This window comes from Pithys albifrons, chromosome 4 (genome assembly GCF_047495875.1).
Source record: "Pithys albifrons albifrons isolate INPA30051 chromosome 4, PitAlb_v1, whole genome shotgun sequence".
NCBI lineage: Eukaryota > Metazoa > Chordata > Aves > Passeriformes > Thamnophilidae > Pithys > Pithys albifrons.
In genome coordinates, this window is record NC_092461.1 from 70,516,679 (window position 1) to 70,535,632 (window position 18,954).

The 18,954-nt window shown below is 37.3% G+C and overlaps 1 protein-coding gene across 2 annotated transcripts in view; it reads right to left on the reverse strand.

The window, feature by feature from the left end:
* Nucleotides 1-473: 473 nt before the first annotated feature.
* The window catches only part of SNTG1 (syntrophin gamma 1), a 339,484-nt gene continuing 321,003 nt past the window's right edge, over nucleotides 474-18,954 (reverse strand). Inside the window, exons 17-18 of one of the 2 annotated variants that reach the window (XM_071553118.1) lie at nucleotides 14,975-15,085; nucleotides 474-2,691 (exon numbers count right to left, since the gene is read on the reverse strand). In XM_071553118.1, the coding sequence (XP_071409219.1) occupies nucleotides 2,533-2,691; nucleotides 14,975-15,085 (270 nt within the window). In that variant the 3' untranslated portion in view covers nucleotides 474-2,532. Of the gene's footprint in view, nucleotides 2,692-4,376; nucleotides 4,438-14,974; nucleotides 15,086-18,954 lie in introns of those variants that run through there. The other variant, XM_071553119.1, reaches the window with a different exon arrangement.

Below are 18,954 nucleotides of genomic sequence, written 5' to 3' on the forward strand. Positions count from 1 at the left end.
GTCCCAAAAGTTCGTGTCATTAGTTCCATTCTGCATGATAAGCATTTTTGTTTAATCTTTTTTGGAGGGAGGGGTGGGGAGGTGCCTTCATATAATGTAATCCCTTCATCTAAAGAAAGTTGCAATGACACACTCTATGCTGGTTTGGGTAAATTTTATGATCAGTCAAGAATATCTCTTAAATACCTCAGTTTCAGTGGTACAACTCTGCAGGTAACATGGACAGTTGAAGGAAAACATCCAACTGTCAGCTGATTAGTTTTAGATTCTGCCAGTGCCAGCAGAGCAGGCACTGAGGTGTTAGCACATGCCGACACTGTGATAGCTGAAGGCCACAGTAACACACTGAAAGGAAGGAGATGATTTGGGGGCACTGAGAAGGACAACTGTAATTAACAGGTATCCAGCTTCTGTTATCAGCACTGCCAGTGCTCTGCCAAAATCTGTGTTTCCAGTATACGCTTTCTTGATAAAGTAACTACCATTGTTAAATCTCTTAAGACTGTTGTAGCTTTGGATTCAAAATATTTGGGGTTTGTACTCTCTCAGGAGCAAACTCAAGATCCTATGGACAGTCATGGTAATTTTATCTGTCATTCAGAGATCAGTATGTGACCCCTTTATTTAAGGACAATTCATATAAACACACACATGATGATGCCTATGAAAATGTTGGATTTTGCTCACACTTACAGCATTTAGTAGGTGGATTATGACATCATTCCATTGTATTTAGGACGAAAAATAAATGTATAGCCCTTGGAGGTGTGTACTAGCAGGAAGTGTGTACTAAAAGCCATTTGAAAGTGATAAAAGAGTCCTCAGAAAAATATATTTTTCAGATTATTTGGAAGTAGTATCAAGTCAGATTAGCTATACTTCAAAGCAATGTAACACCTACATGTGGAAATCCAAATACTTCTAATGCAAAGCAAAAGAAACAGAGATGTTTCATTACTCTCCTACATTTCATTACTCTTTTGTTCCTGCCTTGTATTTTGAATTTTCCAGGTTTTATAAGCTTTCCTCTGGTTTCACTTTTGAAGTTTTAATTATCTTAATACATAGAAAGGGATGTGACAGAATTAGTCTTTCTGCTAAACAAGGCAGATGGTGTCCCTAGCCCATACCTGCTATTAATAAGTAGAACAGGAAAAAAAGTTTTTATTTCAATATAATAAACAACCCCCCCACAAACTACTATTGAAAATGTTTTTTCAAAACTGTAACTCACTGACTGTTCTTCCTGTAGAGTTTTAGGTTCTCTTTCCTGTCTGGCAAAAATAAAAATCCCTCACCTTTTCTGCTGTTGCAACTATATCCTAAACACACTCATACCCTTTTTTCCATCTTCACTGACATGTCTCATAGCACAGTATTAAATTATTTTGCAAAATTGTAATGAAATAAATTTTAAATTTTCAAGTCTATCATACTTCACCATTAAATGATACCCTCAAACTAGCACATGGTCCAGAGTGATGTAATGGTCTTAACAAATAAATTATCCATTCCGTAATCTGTCTGTTACAGTTTATGTAATTTATTCCTGTCTTTCATTAACAATATATGTCTATAAAATATAAACTGTTAGAATTCAAAGGGTGAAATTATTTTTCAAGCATAATGTAAAATGTCTATTTGTTGAGCGCTTGAGTGGATTGTTCCTGAAACAAATTCAGAATCTTATGAACAAAGACAATTAGATTTACAGTATTCTTGACAAAAAAATGGAAGAAGTAAATGGCTGACATGATATTCTTTGTACTTGCAATTAATTTTAAATTAAATTAAATTCATATGCCATTATTTTTACTTGAAGAAGAGGGTCTTAGCCATGAAAATGTGTTTTGCGTTTTGTGGCTTGTTTTTCTGGTTTGGTTTTATTTATCAGTACAGTATGGCTATAACTTTGTTGTTGTTACTATTAGATTAAGAGAACAAAATGGAAAATGTAGCATGACTGCATGTATGGACACAAGTATGGATTTACAACAGTGCCTAAAGTGCTTTCTTATTTGAGGACACCCTTACACAAATGACTTTTCATGCTTATCTCCTTGTCACCATGTAATATATGCTTACTGCTTGCTCTCATTTATAATATAATGATAGGGCATTATGTTCATACTCAGAGTTTAGTATATTGTCATAAAAAACATCTGAAAACAGGAAAATGACAATTCTATTTGTGTATTATTACAGCAATTTGAAAATTTTATTAAATACTCAAGTGCTTCATTTCATCATTTATTCCTTTGTTTCCAGTGTTCCTTAAAGCACTATGTAAGTACAAATAGATAATACTAAAAGCATTTCCATCCTATTCTGGGGTTTTGACTAGTATTATTTATGCTGTCTTGCAGAACCGAGATGAAATTATGATCCCACATGACCATTTGCTGATGCTGCAAGATGTCTTGCCTCCAGGATTGGCTTCCACATACGTGGTTCACCAAAGGTGTAAATCTTATGAATATTTATACACTGTTATGTCTTTTTGTTAAGTTGCAGTTGCTATCATGTGAGATGTCAAGTAGTATACTTTAATTTGCCAGTACCAGAGGTTGTGGGAGCAGCAGAAGTTGTGGCTTGGCTGCCTACATACAAAGGGTCCAAACAAGCCACTTTGGCTGCAAAGAATGAGTGGATACAGTGAAGGACTGCAAACAGGTTGGAAAACTCCAGCTCCTGGAAGTGAAAACAGAAAAGATTAAACATGAAACAGAAGAATACCTCATAGACATATACCCAGGAATGAACTGTGACTCATATAGCAATAATTTTGCCATTCTGCTAATGTGCCCTACAATTCCCCATTATTGGGACTTAGACGCTGAATATGTACCATTCAGTAAATAATTGTTTAAAGGTTCAGGTGGACAAATTTCTAAGTGCCTCCATAGAAATATGAGATCCTGCCAGGTAAAGGGGAAGGAAAATGACACTATACAATTTTGCCTCAGGTTGTGATGGACTGAATGTTATTAATGTCTTAAACATTGTTAAATCATAGAAAGACTTTAGTCAAACTGCAAGGAAGCAAATGCCTTCTGTGATAACCGAAGCAACCCCCTCCCAGTGCCTCCTTCCTGGAATTTGGACTGTGACTGGGAACATCTCAGGTCTGAGTAGAGGTAAACAAGCATCAGGGAAGAATGTGTTAAGAATCCACCCTAGCTGAACTCAGTGGCTGGTGAGGGAGAACAGTTTTGGGGGTGTGATGGTGAAATCTCATCTAACCATTAGTAAACCCCTGTCTTCCAGGGAAGAACGTGTACCCACAGAACATTAACATAAAGGTGGCTGAGAAGGGTCATAAACCATCAAAGACCCCCAAAAGTATCCCCCTGACTTGTTCCTGAGGCCTCCCCCCACCACAGGACTGTACGTGAACCAAGTGAGGCAGCAAATCCAGAGCCTGTTAGAAGAGACTGCAAAGTTTCCCCCCACAAGGGGAGGCACTGGGCATCTCTTGAATGTATATACTCCATTGGATTCCACGTTTTTTGGGAGACCCTCACCACCAAGAAGACTAGAAGAACCAGACTGACTGGATGCTGTTGGGTTCTATGGAATGGTGATACATTTTCTATTTTAATCTCTCTGTCACTCTCTTCCTTCTCACCCATGACCCTCCTGTTTCCTATTTCCCACTCTCTCTCTGCCTCACATTTACCATTAAACAAAACCCATGCTATTGACTCTGGCATCTGGTCTCATTTGCACCTTCTACTAGAGGCACTTCTAATAATTTTAATAACCCGATCAGAACATAAGTTAACACAAATCTAGCACTTTTGCACGTTAATTTAGATAGAAATTTCATGGCTGCACACCTCTGGACTACTACTGTATAACAAAGGTATCCACAAAACTCAATAATGTTGAGTTCCACATTTGTTCATCATGTTACTTCACATTGTTAGCTATGATCTTACCTCATTCATTAATTAAAAAAAAAAGAAAAAAAAAGAAAAAAAGACACATTTTCAAAAAGTATTACTATCACATAGTGATATTTTGGATCAACTTTTGATCTGTCATTGAACGAAAAAAGGAACCATGTTTTAATTTTATTAAGAATATTATACAAAGTCCTTATTTTTCTACTTTAATTAATGTTTCTTTACAGCCTTTCAGCATATGATTAAGTTAGTTAGGTCTCTTTTATACACCACTACAGAGGAAATAAATAAAATCCTTTTTTTTACATAATTTTTTTACATACATAAATTTTCTCCTTTGTGTTTCATTGACTTTGATCAATTTTTTTTTTAGGTTATCTTCAGTATGTGTTTTTGGAGCTGGTATATAATCAATATCTCTTGTATTTGAAAGTAAACACTGACTTACTTGAATTCATATAAGTGTAGGGATAATGGTGCAGAGTTGCCATCTTTCTGCTTTGATTCACTGCCTATACAGATTTCTTCACTGCAATATGAAGCAAATAATAGATATTTGTGGCATATTCTACTTGTCTTTCTGTCTAGCACCAGTATTTCCAGGCTGTGTAGTGCTGAGGGTTTTGCTCTTTTGCTTAGAAGAATATTGGTACTGCAAATTCAACAAAAATTGCTAAATCTCTCCAAATTACATCAACCTGCAATTCTCTGCCCCTTGAGACTTCCTGAAAGGTAGTGCTTCATGGAATACTTGGAGACATTCACAAATCACTCATGTGTGAGGGGCAACAACACTGTGAAAGCAGAGCTGCATGTGCAGAGTGTCCAGGGGTGTAATGAATGGATGAACCTTTGTTCAGCTCTCTTACAACCTCAGCAGATGTTCTTCAAACATGCTCAGAAATAAATCTGTAACATCTCATGAGCTTCTTGAAACTCCCCCGATGATTACTTATCAATAAAGAAGATAAAGTTTATACCAAATTTCACAAACCTGCCACCTGTGTCCATACATAAAAAAACCTGTTTAGAAACAGTCTCAGTTTTAAACCTTGGGAGAAAGGCAATTTTATCACTATGTCAAAGTCAGTATTTTTCTCCTTCAAATTTCAAAACAAGAAAATTTATCATAAATAAGAAAATGATGGACATTGAAAGAAAACAAGGAATTAAGAAAGCTCTTTCAGAATAAAAACTATCAGTCATTGAAATTGTTACTTTTCAGTTAACTCTATTTTGTTAATATATTAATTTATCCAATTGGTATTATAAAAATAAAACTGAAGCTTAAGATCATAGAATAAATATTTAGCGCAACCATGAAATATTTGTAATATGAATTGCATCTGTTATATGCAGAAAGACCACATTTACTCATGACTCAATGGTGTAAGACTATTAAAATATTACAGCTTAAGAATTGTTCAAGTTAACTAGGTAACTCTACTAGCTGAAATATGCTGAAAAATTCTTACTATCATAATTACAGCTACCGGACAATGAATTTTCACAGTGCATGATTATAATAATTACTAACAGTCATTAGAGGTGTTTTTGCAACAGTAACACATCAGGAATATTCATTGCTCGGTAAGGCAACAGAGCAGCCTCTGAAGGTCCCACTGGATTAATACTATTGATAGGAATAACACAATGCGGAAATTACCTTGATTGCAAAGAAGAGCACTAAGACGTCAGCAAATGCTTCATTATTATTTGCCAAGAAACATTATTCCTACTTCAAGGAAGACATGCATATTTGACTGTAAACTAAAGCAATGTGAAGCACAGTAGACTGACTGGTATATGGCCAGCACCTACAGGTCTGATTACTGGCTGCAGCTCAGTTCCCAGGAGCCTGATTGATGAGAACAGGATGTATTAGGAACAACACTTTTTTGGCAGATTGGCCTAACCAAAAGAAAGTCTAATGAACAGTTAAGACTTCATGTAGAGCTGCTGACAGACAAAACAGTCCCTCACTTCCACTGAGAACTGGCACTTTTTGCCCACAGGTCAGCACTACTGCCAGCAGATGGAGGGGAACCCACAGGCTTTTGCACACACCCAGCCATCCCTGGTTGTTTTTATATATACTTTGTCCTGAGTCATCCTCTCCTCTGAATACACTTTCATCTAGGCAGGGTATGGTGTATTGCCCACTTAGTTTATATGAAATTTCAAGTAAATAAACAGGCAAACCCTAAGAAACCTGAAGAAATATGCTGTGAAGTCACTGAAGTTGATACCAGTAGGGAAAATCAAATTCTCTGAATCCCTTAAAAGCAAGAAATCTTAACTTGAGCTGCATCTTCTTGTTCATGCAGAAGTACACAATTTACTATTATTCCAATTTCCAGAATGTTGTCTGTACATCTCATTTAAGACCCTACTCTCCTAGAATTATCAGTTTACCCTCTGGTCTTCAAACTATCTTTACAAGCTATCTCTTGACTAAAGTACTCATACCACACACTGCCAGATTATTAACCTGATAACTCACAGTTTCTGCTAGGGACAGTTTAAGTGGGCCAAAAGGTATGTGAGAAAGATGCAGTCACTGAGAAGGGTAAGAAGCGTATGGGAATTCCAGTAGCCTTTCACAAAGAAAGTCTGGATTGAAAGGAAAGAGATAGAAAGAGGAAACAAAAAACGAGGTTCCCCAAATGAAATAAACAAACCAACAATCCCTTAATGAAATATATTAATGATACAACTACATAAATGATAGATCTACAAAATCAAGCAATTTTAAGTTTCTAAGTATCTGTGGTATGGTTAGAAAAAAATCTACTCCATCCATATTTAAAATGCTGATATGAGAAGATCATCAGATGTGGTGTTACATGGTCTCTCTATATTAGTGTCCTAGTTCAGCTGGAGGGACCAGCTAACCCTGTGTGGTGGTGATCAAACCTGTGTATTCCACCCCCTCTATTCATTCCCCAAGGACAATGGGCCATTAGCAGCAGCTGCCCAGGGAGCCATTATCTCCTTCAAACCCAGCCTGAGGGGGCGGAGCTGCTAATGGGCCATCAACAGCTCAACACCCCCTGGCTCCCAGAGTTAATCACCCATTGTGTGAGTCCCCGCCCAGGGGGAGGGACTGAGTGCTCCCTGAGGGTACATAAGTGGTGGGTAAGAAGACCTCAGGAACCTCTCGTCGGATCCAGAGCAGCAGCAGGACCTCGACAGCAGGAGATCACCGCTCTCGCCCAGACCACAGCCCTCGCTTGCACCAACAGGTTTTTCTTTTCCTTTTGCTCTGGACTTGGGGGAACCACAGGGGTCTCAGCACAAGGGCAAACAAACCCCCTTGGGTTTGTGCCCCAGGACACTGGGTTATATTGCTGGGGTATTGTGAGTTGAAAGCAACTTCCCTTGTGTGTCAGTGTTGTTATTGTAATATTATTATTAAATTTTAGGTCTGACTTATAATCTCTCTCGTGGTGAGTTCATTTCCCCTGCTGGTTCACCTTCAAACCAGCACAATTAGCATAAACTCTGATCTAAAATAGATATTAAATAAATAATTAATGTGCAAGATATGGAGAAACTAAAAACTGAAACACACAAACCAACAAAGGTCAGAAATCTGAACTCAGAAATGCAGTCACTGCAACTGAGCAATCACTCTGTAAAAATCCTAAGTACATATATTTAAAACCCATTTCAAGATGATATTCTAAATGTGAAGAGTCCTGTGATGCTCACAGAAAACCCTCAAGGCTAAGAACAAGGTTTAATTTAAAATCGCATTTTGGAGAATATGCTTGAAATGAACAGAAATGTCAGTCTGTAAAATAGTGAAAACAACCATCAAGTCACCTTGCAACAATTCAAAGTGAGTATTTTTTTCACAGTAATGTGAACAGCAATAACTCAGGCTATTTGTACTATTTTAAACTTCTATACAAGACAATATAAAGTACAAATTAATTGGCATTAATTGCTATTAAGGTAGTATCAATTAATAATAAGATTAATGCTAAGTCCTCAAAGTTACACTTTTTCCTTTGCTGATACCATATATCTGTCATCCTCAGTTCTCTGCAAGTTGAGAGAGGTGAAAGCACAGACTGAAGTGTAGCTTTTGAGTTGTACATATGTTTTGCCAGGTGCAGAGACTCTCAGATCACTGTATACATATGTTTTGCAAGGCACAGAGACTCTCAGTTCACAGTTTAGTGTGTTTACTTACAAAATTCAAATGAGAAACTACATGTAATAAGAAATAGCTCTGATGCTGATTTTTCTACACATTACATATCCCTATGTTTGGAAGCGTATTATCTTGAAACAGGATCTCTCATAGATTTAAGGCATTCTTCCTTTTTGTCAGAAAGGTATAAAAGAGTTTCTACTGCGGTGGTCTAATATTTAGTCAGATAAAACTAAAGACGACAGTTTATTACAGTCCTGAGACCGTGTTAGCCTTTGGAAGCTTCTGCGACTATGGAGGCAGTAACGGATCATTAAACTATAGCTTAAAAAAAACAGGTAAACAGATAGGTAACTAGATAGGTAGATGCCTATGTGAATCCCTTACAGGTATAGAGAAAACTTTGCCTTTCTATGCTTGGGTTTTTTTTAACCTATCCCCAATAGTTCAGTAGGAACAAACAGAGGGACACATCAGCTCCACATTCTGCCAAGACGACAGCTCTATTTTGTATTTCTCTCTCAGAAAAATTCTGTCTGACTGTACAAACTTGTGCAATATTTCCTGCTGAGTGACAGCTGGGAAATAACCCACAGATTGGAATGTCTAAGGGGTATCAATGATTAATATTGCCCTTAAGTGGTTTTCTTCTCAGAAACCACTTAGACCTTGCCTTAGAGACCTTCAAAGTCAGGTGTTTCCAGTCACCCTGCCATGGACCCACTGGTGTGACCTATGGTAATTATTGTTCAGATTTTTCAGACTGGAACTGCTTAAATCTGTGTGGAAACACTTCTTTTATTCTGCATTATATATCTTTACATTAACATGAAGGAACTTAGAAGTCAAAGAAAGCATCACTACAAAGTATCTACAAGAAATAAAAGGCAGTATTTGTAATGTTTAACTATCTGAAATTATTTTAAAGCTGACAAGAAGTATATTGACTAATAAGTTAAACAGTAACTAAATCCACAGCACATGTTGCGTGTTTCAAAGTGAGCCATTTTGAATTTTGTTAAATCGTGGATGAAGCATACTGTAAAATATTTTGACGGTATTATAAAAAATAGTAATTCAGTGTCAGTGAAGTTACTTTCACTTAGGAATATAAACTCTGGTAGAAAGTGTGTTTCTCAAGAACAGCAACAAAAAAACTAACTAATGAATGGATGTGACACTGGACTTTCCACCAAAAGATATTTTTCCTTGATTCCACTAGAATACAGGGGAGATGCTGGACAATTATGAAGACAGGACAGTTAAGACTGAAAATGTTGATGCACACATATTTTTTTCCAAGCAACATGTATCACAAGTTGGAATGTATTTCTAGAATAATAACAAATTTATCTAAATTTTGGACCAAAATTTAATAGCTAAGTACTCTGATGTTCTTCATTCTGTAGATCATGAATAAGTGTTCTAGAGCTAAAGAGTATTATCACAAAGGTGCAACATGCCATAATCACACACATCTGAGATAGCATGAGATAACAAAATGCAGCACCTCGTAAATGAAGGAAGACAGGAAGCATTTGGATTTTGGTAAGTCATACTTTTCTGTGAAGGAATAATATAGAATCATAGAATCATTTAGATTGGAGTCCAACCAGTAGCCCAACACTGCCAAGTCCCACCACTAAAGTCTGTCCCCAGGTGCCACATATGCACATGCTTTAAATAACTCCTGGGATGATGACTTACCACTTCCCTGGGCCCTCTGTTCCAATGCTTGACAACATTCTTGATGAAGAAATTTTTACTAATATCCACTCTAAACCTCTCCTTGTGTACCTTGAGGCCACTTTTTCTTGTTCTTTTGCTTGTTACAAGAACAGACAGACCCTCATATTGCTACAGCCTCCTTTCAGGTAGTTTTAGAGAGTGATAAGGTCTCCCCTGAGCCTCCTTTCCTCCAGCTAAATAATCCCAGCTCCTTCAGCTGCTCCTCATAAGACTTGTGCTCCAGACCCTACACCAGCTTTGTTACCCTTCTCTGGACACACTCCACCACCTCAATGTAGTGGGAGGCCCAAAACTGAACACAGGATTTGAGGTGCCTTAAAAATTACATGCCATGCCCTGCTTCCACACTACTGCTTGGGAATACAGAAGTGCACACCCTAATACACTGGTGGCATTATTTTTGGTTTTGGTTTTGTTCTCTGCTATGAGGTCTCATTTCACTACATTCTGATTATTCCCCATGTAATATAACTGAAAAAAAAAGTAGAATCATAAAGAAAATGTTACACCGTATATCCCCTTATTACAGAGCTGCATTTAACAGGTGATAACTGTGGCCATGAATATTCATCACAACCTTTAACAGATGTTTTACAAAATTTCAATGGTCTGATTCCAAATGAAGGCTGCATACAGTATGCATGAAATCTGGCATTACAAGTGTTTCTGAAAATCTGATTAACATTTCCTAATGACTCACCAGTTTCACAAATAGCTATACCTCCAACTCAGTAATGTAAAGAAAAAAAATTGAGGCTAGACTGTTCCACCTCTTCTTACGCTGAATAATGCTTTAAATCCATGAAAAATTTAAAGGCTACTGAAGGGGACTATCCATAGAATTTTAAGCTAACCACTGAGTGTTCAAAATATATGACCCAAGGACCTTCACATTCATTTTATAGCCGCATTTATCTACATTTCTTAGACTAAACAACAAAAATAATATGTAAACAAATAGGAATTGATAGAAGTGCTCATTATAAATGCCATATCACCTTCCAAAGAGAATATAATCTGACACCTTTGGTCATAATATAGTTGGATATGCTTTGATCACCAAGAAAGTTAAATGAAAGTAACAAATGTTTATTTCCGAATTGATTAATGTTAAAGTTTAAATTTATAGTAAAGAGAAGCAACCAGGGAACACAACAGCATGTTCTTATGTTTATGTAATATTCTGCCTTCATAAGGTTGAACTTCTACCTTAATAAAACATAGACAGAATTTTCTAGAAATAAAAATCTATTCAATTTGAGTGGAAAAACAATAGGTAAAATGAAGGTACCAGACAGGATAAAAAGTGATTTGCATGACATGTAATTTAAAACAGGAAAAAATTTTCATGAAAACTATTTTCTTCTTCAAAATCTAGATTTTATACTTTCTTTTAATATTTTTAAATATTTAATTCAGTAGTAAAAATATATTCTAGTTTTACCAATTCAAGAAAACCAACTAGCCAAAAAAATAAAACAAAAACCAAGCAAGAAACCCAACAGTGCCCCATTCTTAGACTCCTATGAATTTTCTTCAGTCCTATACTCATGTGTTAATATGACAGCAATAGCAGACAGATACTAGAAAAAGAATAACCTGACTTTCATTCTTCATAGGAGGGCCCAGAGAGTGGTGGTGAATGGTGCTGCATCCAGTTGGCAGCTAATCCAGCTGGCAGTGGTGTCCCCCAAGGATCAGTGTTGGGCCCAGTCCTGTTAAATATCTTTACTGATGATCTGGATGAGGGGTTAGAGCCTACACTCAGCAAATCTGCAGATGACACCAAGTTGAGGCGGAGTGTCAAGTCTGCTGGAGGGTAGGAGGACTCTGCAGAGGGATTTGGACATGCTGGATAGATAGGTCAAAACCAACGGTATGAGGTTTAACAAGACCAAACGTGAGGTCCTGCGCTTTGGCCACAACAACCTCATGGAGCACTACAGGCTGGGGACAGAGTAGCTGGTGAGCAGCCAAGCAAAAAGGGACCTGGAGGCTCTGATTGACAGGAAACTGAACATGAGCCAGCAGTGTGCCCAAGTGGCCAAGAAGGCCAATGGGATCCTGGCTTGTATCAGGAACAGTGTGGCCAACAGGACCAGGGAAGTGATTCCTCCCCTATACTCGGCACTGGTGAGTCTGCACCTCAAGTACTGTGCCCACTTCTGAGCCCCTCAATTCAGAAAAGGTATTGAGGTGCTGGAGCACATCCAGAGAAGGGCAGCAACACTGGTGAAGGGACTGGAGCATAAGTCCTATGAGATGCAGCTGCGAGATCTGGGGTTATTCAGCCTGGAGAAAAGGATGCTCAGGGGAGACCTTATCACTCTCTAAAACTGCCTGATGAAGGTTGATCTCTTCTTCCAGGCAATCAGCAGCAGGACAAGAGGGCGCAGTCTTCAGCTTCACCAGGGGAGGTTTAGGTTAGACATTAGGAAAAGGTAACTGGGCATTGAAATGGGCACCAGGTGGAGTCATCATCCCTGGAGGTGCTTAAGAAGAGACTGGACATGGCACTGTTATAGTTTTGAAATCTTTCATGGAATTTTTTCTCTGTCCCCTACCAACACAGTGGTTTGGAGTTGGAGGCCAGAACAAAATTACTTGCTGAAGCCCAGCCTCTCACTACCTGCTTCCAGAGCCATCTATCTGTCTAAAGCTTAAACAATGGGTTGACTAATAGCTTTGCATTCCAATGTGATGGCTGGGGAGAGGACTGGGGGAGGCGGGGGTAGAGAGACATTTCATAGGGTTTGCCACAGTTCCCTCCTCCATCTAGGTGGGTGCCAGACACCACTTGCTGGGCTGGTGGAAGCACCAAGAGGGGGTTTCCTGGCCTGCCCCCGACTCTGCTCTCCCTGTGCCATTCTTCAGAGGGAATGATCACCACTGCCTGAATTTGCTACAGGGGCAGATGCCATCTGCAGAGGAGTTGCTAATCCCCACCCATCAACAACACTTTTGGACAGAGTTTTGGAGCCAGAGCATCTCCCTGATTGCTGTCTTTGCCTTGCTGGTGCCCGTGAGTGAGTTGCCATGGCCACTGCCTCCTAAGGCACAGCATCATCTCCTGCTGTCTGTAAATACAATTGCACCAAAGGGGCAGAGACAGGACTTGTTTTGTTTGAAGGATTTGATTACAGTGTTGCTGTTCGTTCTGTTCTGGTTTTGGTCATATATATATATATATATATATATTTGTAGAAAAGAACTGTTATCATTTTGCTCTACATTTTCTGAATCAAGTCTCTTAGTTTCAAAGGTTGTGGTGGTGTTTGGTGTAGTAGTTTTGGCTTTAGTCAGCATAGGTCCCCATTTAGGCCTCAGTTTTTAGCAGGCCTCAAAGGTTGTGACACAGATTAGAGGGGACAGGTATCATCTGACTTAAGCAGCCATAGAGGTATTTCATATCATCTGACATCATCAGGAAGTGACATCATCGGGGACGTGAGCACATTCCTGTTAAGTCCTCTTTCCCTCTTGCTGGGAGGTTTCCTCTGGGGAGGGGGTTTGGTTGGCTTGGAGTTTCACCTGTTAGCTGGGGCGACCTCGGTGAGCCTGTTGTTGTTTCCTGTCACTATGTGCTATTTCATATTCTGTGTTAAGCTCTCTTCTTCTTTGTATAAATATAAAAACCTCACTGTGTTTAAAGCCTCGTTTCTGCTGTTTTCCCCCACTCTCCTGCTCTGGGAGTGGACTTTTTGACTGGGTACCAGGCAGTTGGCATTTTGCCAGCTCAAACTATAACATTTGGGAAAAGGCCCCCTTCTTTGTCCAGAGGGCTTCCTCACTTTCTTTGATAGGCATCTTGGTTTCCTTTAAACTGAGACAGGCGCTTAGTGCCATGGTCTAGTTGACAAGGGGGTATTAGCTCATATGTTGGACTCAATTATCTCAGAGGTATTTTCCAACCTGGCTGATTATGTGATTCTGTGATAAAAGTTTACAATTATTTCCTTAAGAGAAAACCACTTTCATGACATTATATTAGGTTGCATTTTCTTATTATAGGTAAAAAAGTTGTGTAATATTAAAACTATTTCTGAAGGAAATCAGAAGAAAGAAAATAATTATCTTTGAGATGGAACAGAACATGAAGGTATTGAAAGCCATGGTCACCACATTTCATTGCTGTTGATTTAATGGGAACTTTTATGTACCTTTAATGAGTAAAACTTTCAAAATCAAGAAAAAACTGCTGGGAGGTAAATAATTAACTCCAAACTTAAAGAAACATAGAGAAAAGAAAAACAGATGCTTAATGTCATTATTGGCATTTAAATTCGTAAGTCTCCCCAAAACAATGCATTTTTTTTCTTTACATACTTTATTATACTGTGCATATTTAGCACTTTTAGACAATTTATTTAACTATTTCCTTTTTGCTTATGGAACTGCATTATTACCACATTCAGTTAGCAATTTTTTCTCTGACATGGTCAGGAAAAATTGTACAGGAAGTTATTCAAAAACAAGGCTTAAAGATGGACAAGAAAATAGTCTTTAGGTTCACACTAAAGTTGGGATTCTAGTCAAAAAGAACTTCAACTCAGACTGTAAGGCAGTTTCAATTATCAAGGACCTGGGAAGATCACTTCTTACATACACTGGGACAGTAAATGCCCTATTTTCAAAAGACATAAATTGAAGTAAGCATAAATCTCTCACAGCTACTGTTTTCATGAACTAACTCTTGAATCAAAAGCGCAACTGAAAACTCCACCAGTTTAATCCACTCTTTTTTTTCATAAAAAACCTCAATTATATTTTCTAAATAAAAAAGATATTTTATACCTTTGCTGAGTTTGGTCCCTGGGTTAACTTAAGGATATATTTTGCACAATTTCTTCATGATATGAGTACAGGGTAAAAAACAGAGCAGGCAAACTCTCAGCTAGGTTCATCAAAATCACAAAGTGGAGTCGGCAATCATGCCTAAAACTATATATAGTCAGTCCTGTATTTTTCAAAAGACTTTAAACTAGAAAAAAGTCCACGTAATTTATTGACTTTTCTTCTATTTCTTTGGTTTTCTTTGCATTTTTTGTGCATTAATCTAATATTTCAAAGTGACTTAGTTTATTTTACTCCGTCATTCCTCTATCTGTTTTGAAAATTGTACAATGCCTTTATACAAACAATGTATTGTTTTTACCTTTGCTTCAATTTGTTTAGTATCTTGGTTTTGGAACAAAAACTTGATTTTGCTCTTCCCATCATCTGAAGAACCTTTGAGCTGGGAAAACTTGTACCTCCAAAGCACAGCCTAAAGGAAAAAAAACCCAAAACATAAAATATCAGTTATCACTGAAAATTGTATTAGCTGATCAGACAGATGATTTTCTTAATAGAACTATTAACCCATCTATGGAACATAATTAAATTAATGTAGCGTTCTGTGGTCAGATGTCCCTTTGATCAGATGCATATATATTATACTTTGACAGTATTTGATTCATATCTGTTGAACTACATTTGTGACATTTACACTGACATTCCTTTATCTATATTTAATACTGATTAATCAGAAAAGAGAAGGATTATAAATTCATTGTCATTTCAAAAACAAAGATTTTTTTCCACTGATGATCTGTGGACTCCCTACTCTGTCTGAAGTAATGATCTGACACACAAAACCCCTCTTTTTTCTTTCCACATTGAAAAAAAACTAGTATTAACATAAAGGGCATATCAAATTAAAACCAAATATCTATTTAAAATTATAAAATAACAAAAGAAAACTCCGTAATGAGAATGTATTTTGAGTTTATTTATGAGAGCTTTAATGAGGAATTTGAACAGATTCTAACCATATCAATGGCCTTTCAAGTAATTATATTATGAATTACATTGTGTCTTGTTGAAAAAAAAAGACATTGCTCTACAGAATAAACATGCGCTTAATAAAATTTACAGCTGTCTAGAAAAAGATCTTTTTAAAAAAAATATACATCTAATGTGGATTTATATAGGAAAAAACCCATTTCAACTACTTTGCTTAAAATTGCAAAGTGCTACTTTTTGTTGTAATCTTCTCAGCCTCATTTAAAGATATCCCCTCAGCCTTCAGGTATTTTGGAGCATTAAAGTTTTTCATTGTCATTCCAGTAGTATTTCAGATAATTGGTATAAAAATTATTTCTAACAATTAGGATAAAATATCACTCACATTGTGTTGTTACTTTGAGAAGACATTAATTTCACAGGCACTGGACAACACAGAAACTTAAGGCAACTCTTTTGTCTAAGGGTTTGTAAATTATTTCCTCTCAGGAGCATAGGATGACATTTTTGTCTGTGCCCTTTGTCTATACTTATATCTATGCATGATTTAGTATCTACTGGGAATTAAACAGAATATGATGGAAATCAAATTTCTAACTGTCCTAAATCTATGCAGGCCCCTTTGCTTTAGAATGTGTTAGTCTTTTCATATTAATGACTGTAAAAAATATCTCATCTGAAGCAAGCTAAATAAAGTTTACTGAGTTTTTCTTAGTAACATGAAGAGGAAAGAAACCAAAAGGACTGCATCTTAACTGTAGACAGTACACGGAGCAAGTGCTAGAGTTTTTTCTCCAAAATTCTCCCTGTATAAATATCCCCTTACAGATAAAAATACACACCTAGTCTCAGCACCACTTTCATTCTCTGTATGTGACAGGTGAGCTCCCATCTGCCATAAACAGAATTAAAAACATTCTGTTTCAGATAAACTAGAGGAATTCGTTGACTTTTGAGAAAATATATTTGTTTCAAATGCTGTCCTCATAAGGCCACCAATCTGTGCTACAGAAAATAGAACAGCTTCCCTCATTTCTAGGAGTGTGAAATTACTTTGACCCTGTTTGACCAATGATATTTACTCATATCTTGTGTTCAAAACAAAACAAAATAATCCAGTATACCATTCAGGTGGCCATATCTCTACCTACTTTGTAAACTTTTTTTTAATAGATCTCTCTAACTCAACAAATCTTGCCAGAAGATCAAGACCCACTGCCTTTCTTCAGGAACAGCAAATCTATTTAAGCATGTAATTTCTAAGATGAGAAATGTAAACGGCATTGATTATCTCTTTTTTTTTTTGGGACAAAACAATCAAAGAAAGAAGCTATATCATCTTTTTCTTCTCTGATGTATGGAGAGGCCAGCACTCACAAGGACCCTTAGGTGGGCAGGCAAAATCCCAGGGTACCTGGCCTTATTCCCAGTCAGATTAAGTTCAAGTGAAGATGAATGATCTATAGAACTGCAGTACTTTGACATTTCCATACAGTTTTGCCATGCACTTCATTCCCACTCAGATGAAGGAGAATGACACCAAACCACAGGCATGACTCAGGAATATACTTCAATTTATGCGTAAGATGGATTTTGGAGACTCCTACTTAGCAATGCCTGTTACTTGAGTACAGTGCAAAATCAAGTCTAGTGTGGAGAGGACTAATCCCAACAAAACTGCACTTCTCACCATCAGGATATTAAAACAAACTCCTAGAACTGACAAGTCTCTTTGCAGAGATGCTTAAACACTCTTTCATCTAAACTCTAAGAAATATAAATGCTATTGACAGAGAATGAAATTATTCCCACATGAAAAAAATCATCTATTCTCAATAAATTGCACACATTTCCCCCCAAACATGTCCACATGAGGGAGGGTTCTTTTTGCAAAGACATGAGTAGGGAATTGTGAGTTTTAAGGCAGGAAGGCAAAGTATTCCAAGCCAGTCACCCTGATTATTTCTTTGGTTTAGAGAATATCTGAATAACAGTTCCTACATCCTGGCTTAAACGGGAAAAAACTGGTTCTCTCTGATAGAGTCCGGACATGTCTCTACTCCAAGATACCATATTACCATATTAGAAGTGTAACAACTAGCTTAAACTACTTAAACGAGATGTTCAAATTCTAGATGGTAAAAACTGGGTAAATTCCTTAAGCATATGCCCAATAAGATCCTTTCTCCTAACAAAGAAGTTGAAGTGCTGCCCTTTGTAGCCAGACCTGCACATTTTGCACGTGTAGCAGATATACAAGATGATGAAGAGTGCTGTGAATGCACACACACCACCTTTAAAGTACAGAGTCTTAGGGATGCTGGATTACTTCCTCTTGTGTTTCATATGTTCTGAGTGTGCTTTTTTCTATCTTTTCATTTACATTACTGCAAAATCCATAAGCAGTGAACAGGGACCAGACATATCCTTTTTTACAGTGACAACTTCATAGTGACAAAGCAAGAAAGGAGAGACCAGATGCACTCACCTAAGTACCCAGTTTCACACAGATATGTACCTACAGCAGTGACATAAACACACAAGACAGTTTCACATGTTGCTATCTTTCATGTTCCTGCAGGCTGACTTCAGTGTCACAGTGATCAGAGTGACTGCTCTGAACCTCTGAATTCTAATTTTAAAGGCTAATTCTCCTGCATTATTAATAGGTACCCTTGGGAATAGTGATCTACTCTACTGTCACTGTAGTGATTTTTTTAAATGTTTTTGAATATCACAATTCCTCAGAACCATTTGTTGAATGCTTGCCTCAGAGATTTAGCACAGGTTGTTATAATTTTGTACAAATACATAGAGATATAGATGATATAGATATAGATGGACTTCTAAGCATCTAAGTACATTTGTAAAACAGGCTGGCTTTTTCACAAATTGTATCACATAAATTATTCCTAAATCAGTTTTCATGAATTATAAAATACAAGTAGAAGTGCATAACTTGCATCACTGAGAATATTTTATAGGACTATATAGCATTTTAGGAAGCAATAAATTTTCATATAGCCTAAATGGACTTGACAGGTGGACCAAGTGCCAATTCCTTTTAAAGCACAAAATGCAACCAAATTAGAAAAGATTCTCTTGTAGACAGGGGCATGAGATACTCATGAGGACTCACAGACACTTTTCAAGTTGTGGCACAGAACCTTATGATGCCCTGATGGAAGACCAGATGAGAATTCAATATGAACTGTTTATTGCCTTGAAAAGTGTATTCCCATTCAATGAGTAAAGACAGAATTGAACAACAGCAAGCAGTCCAATCAAAAAAATGGGGATCAAGGTAATAATATATACTGAAAATACCACTATCTTCACAATTTCCATACT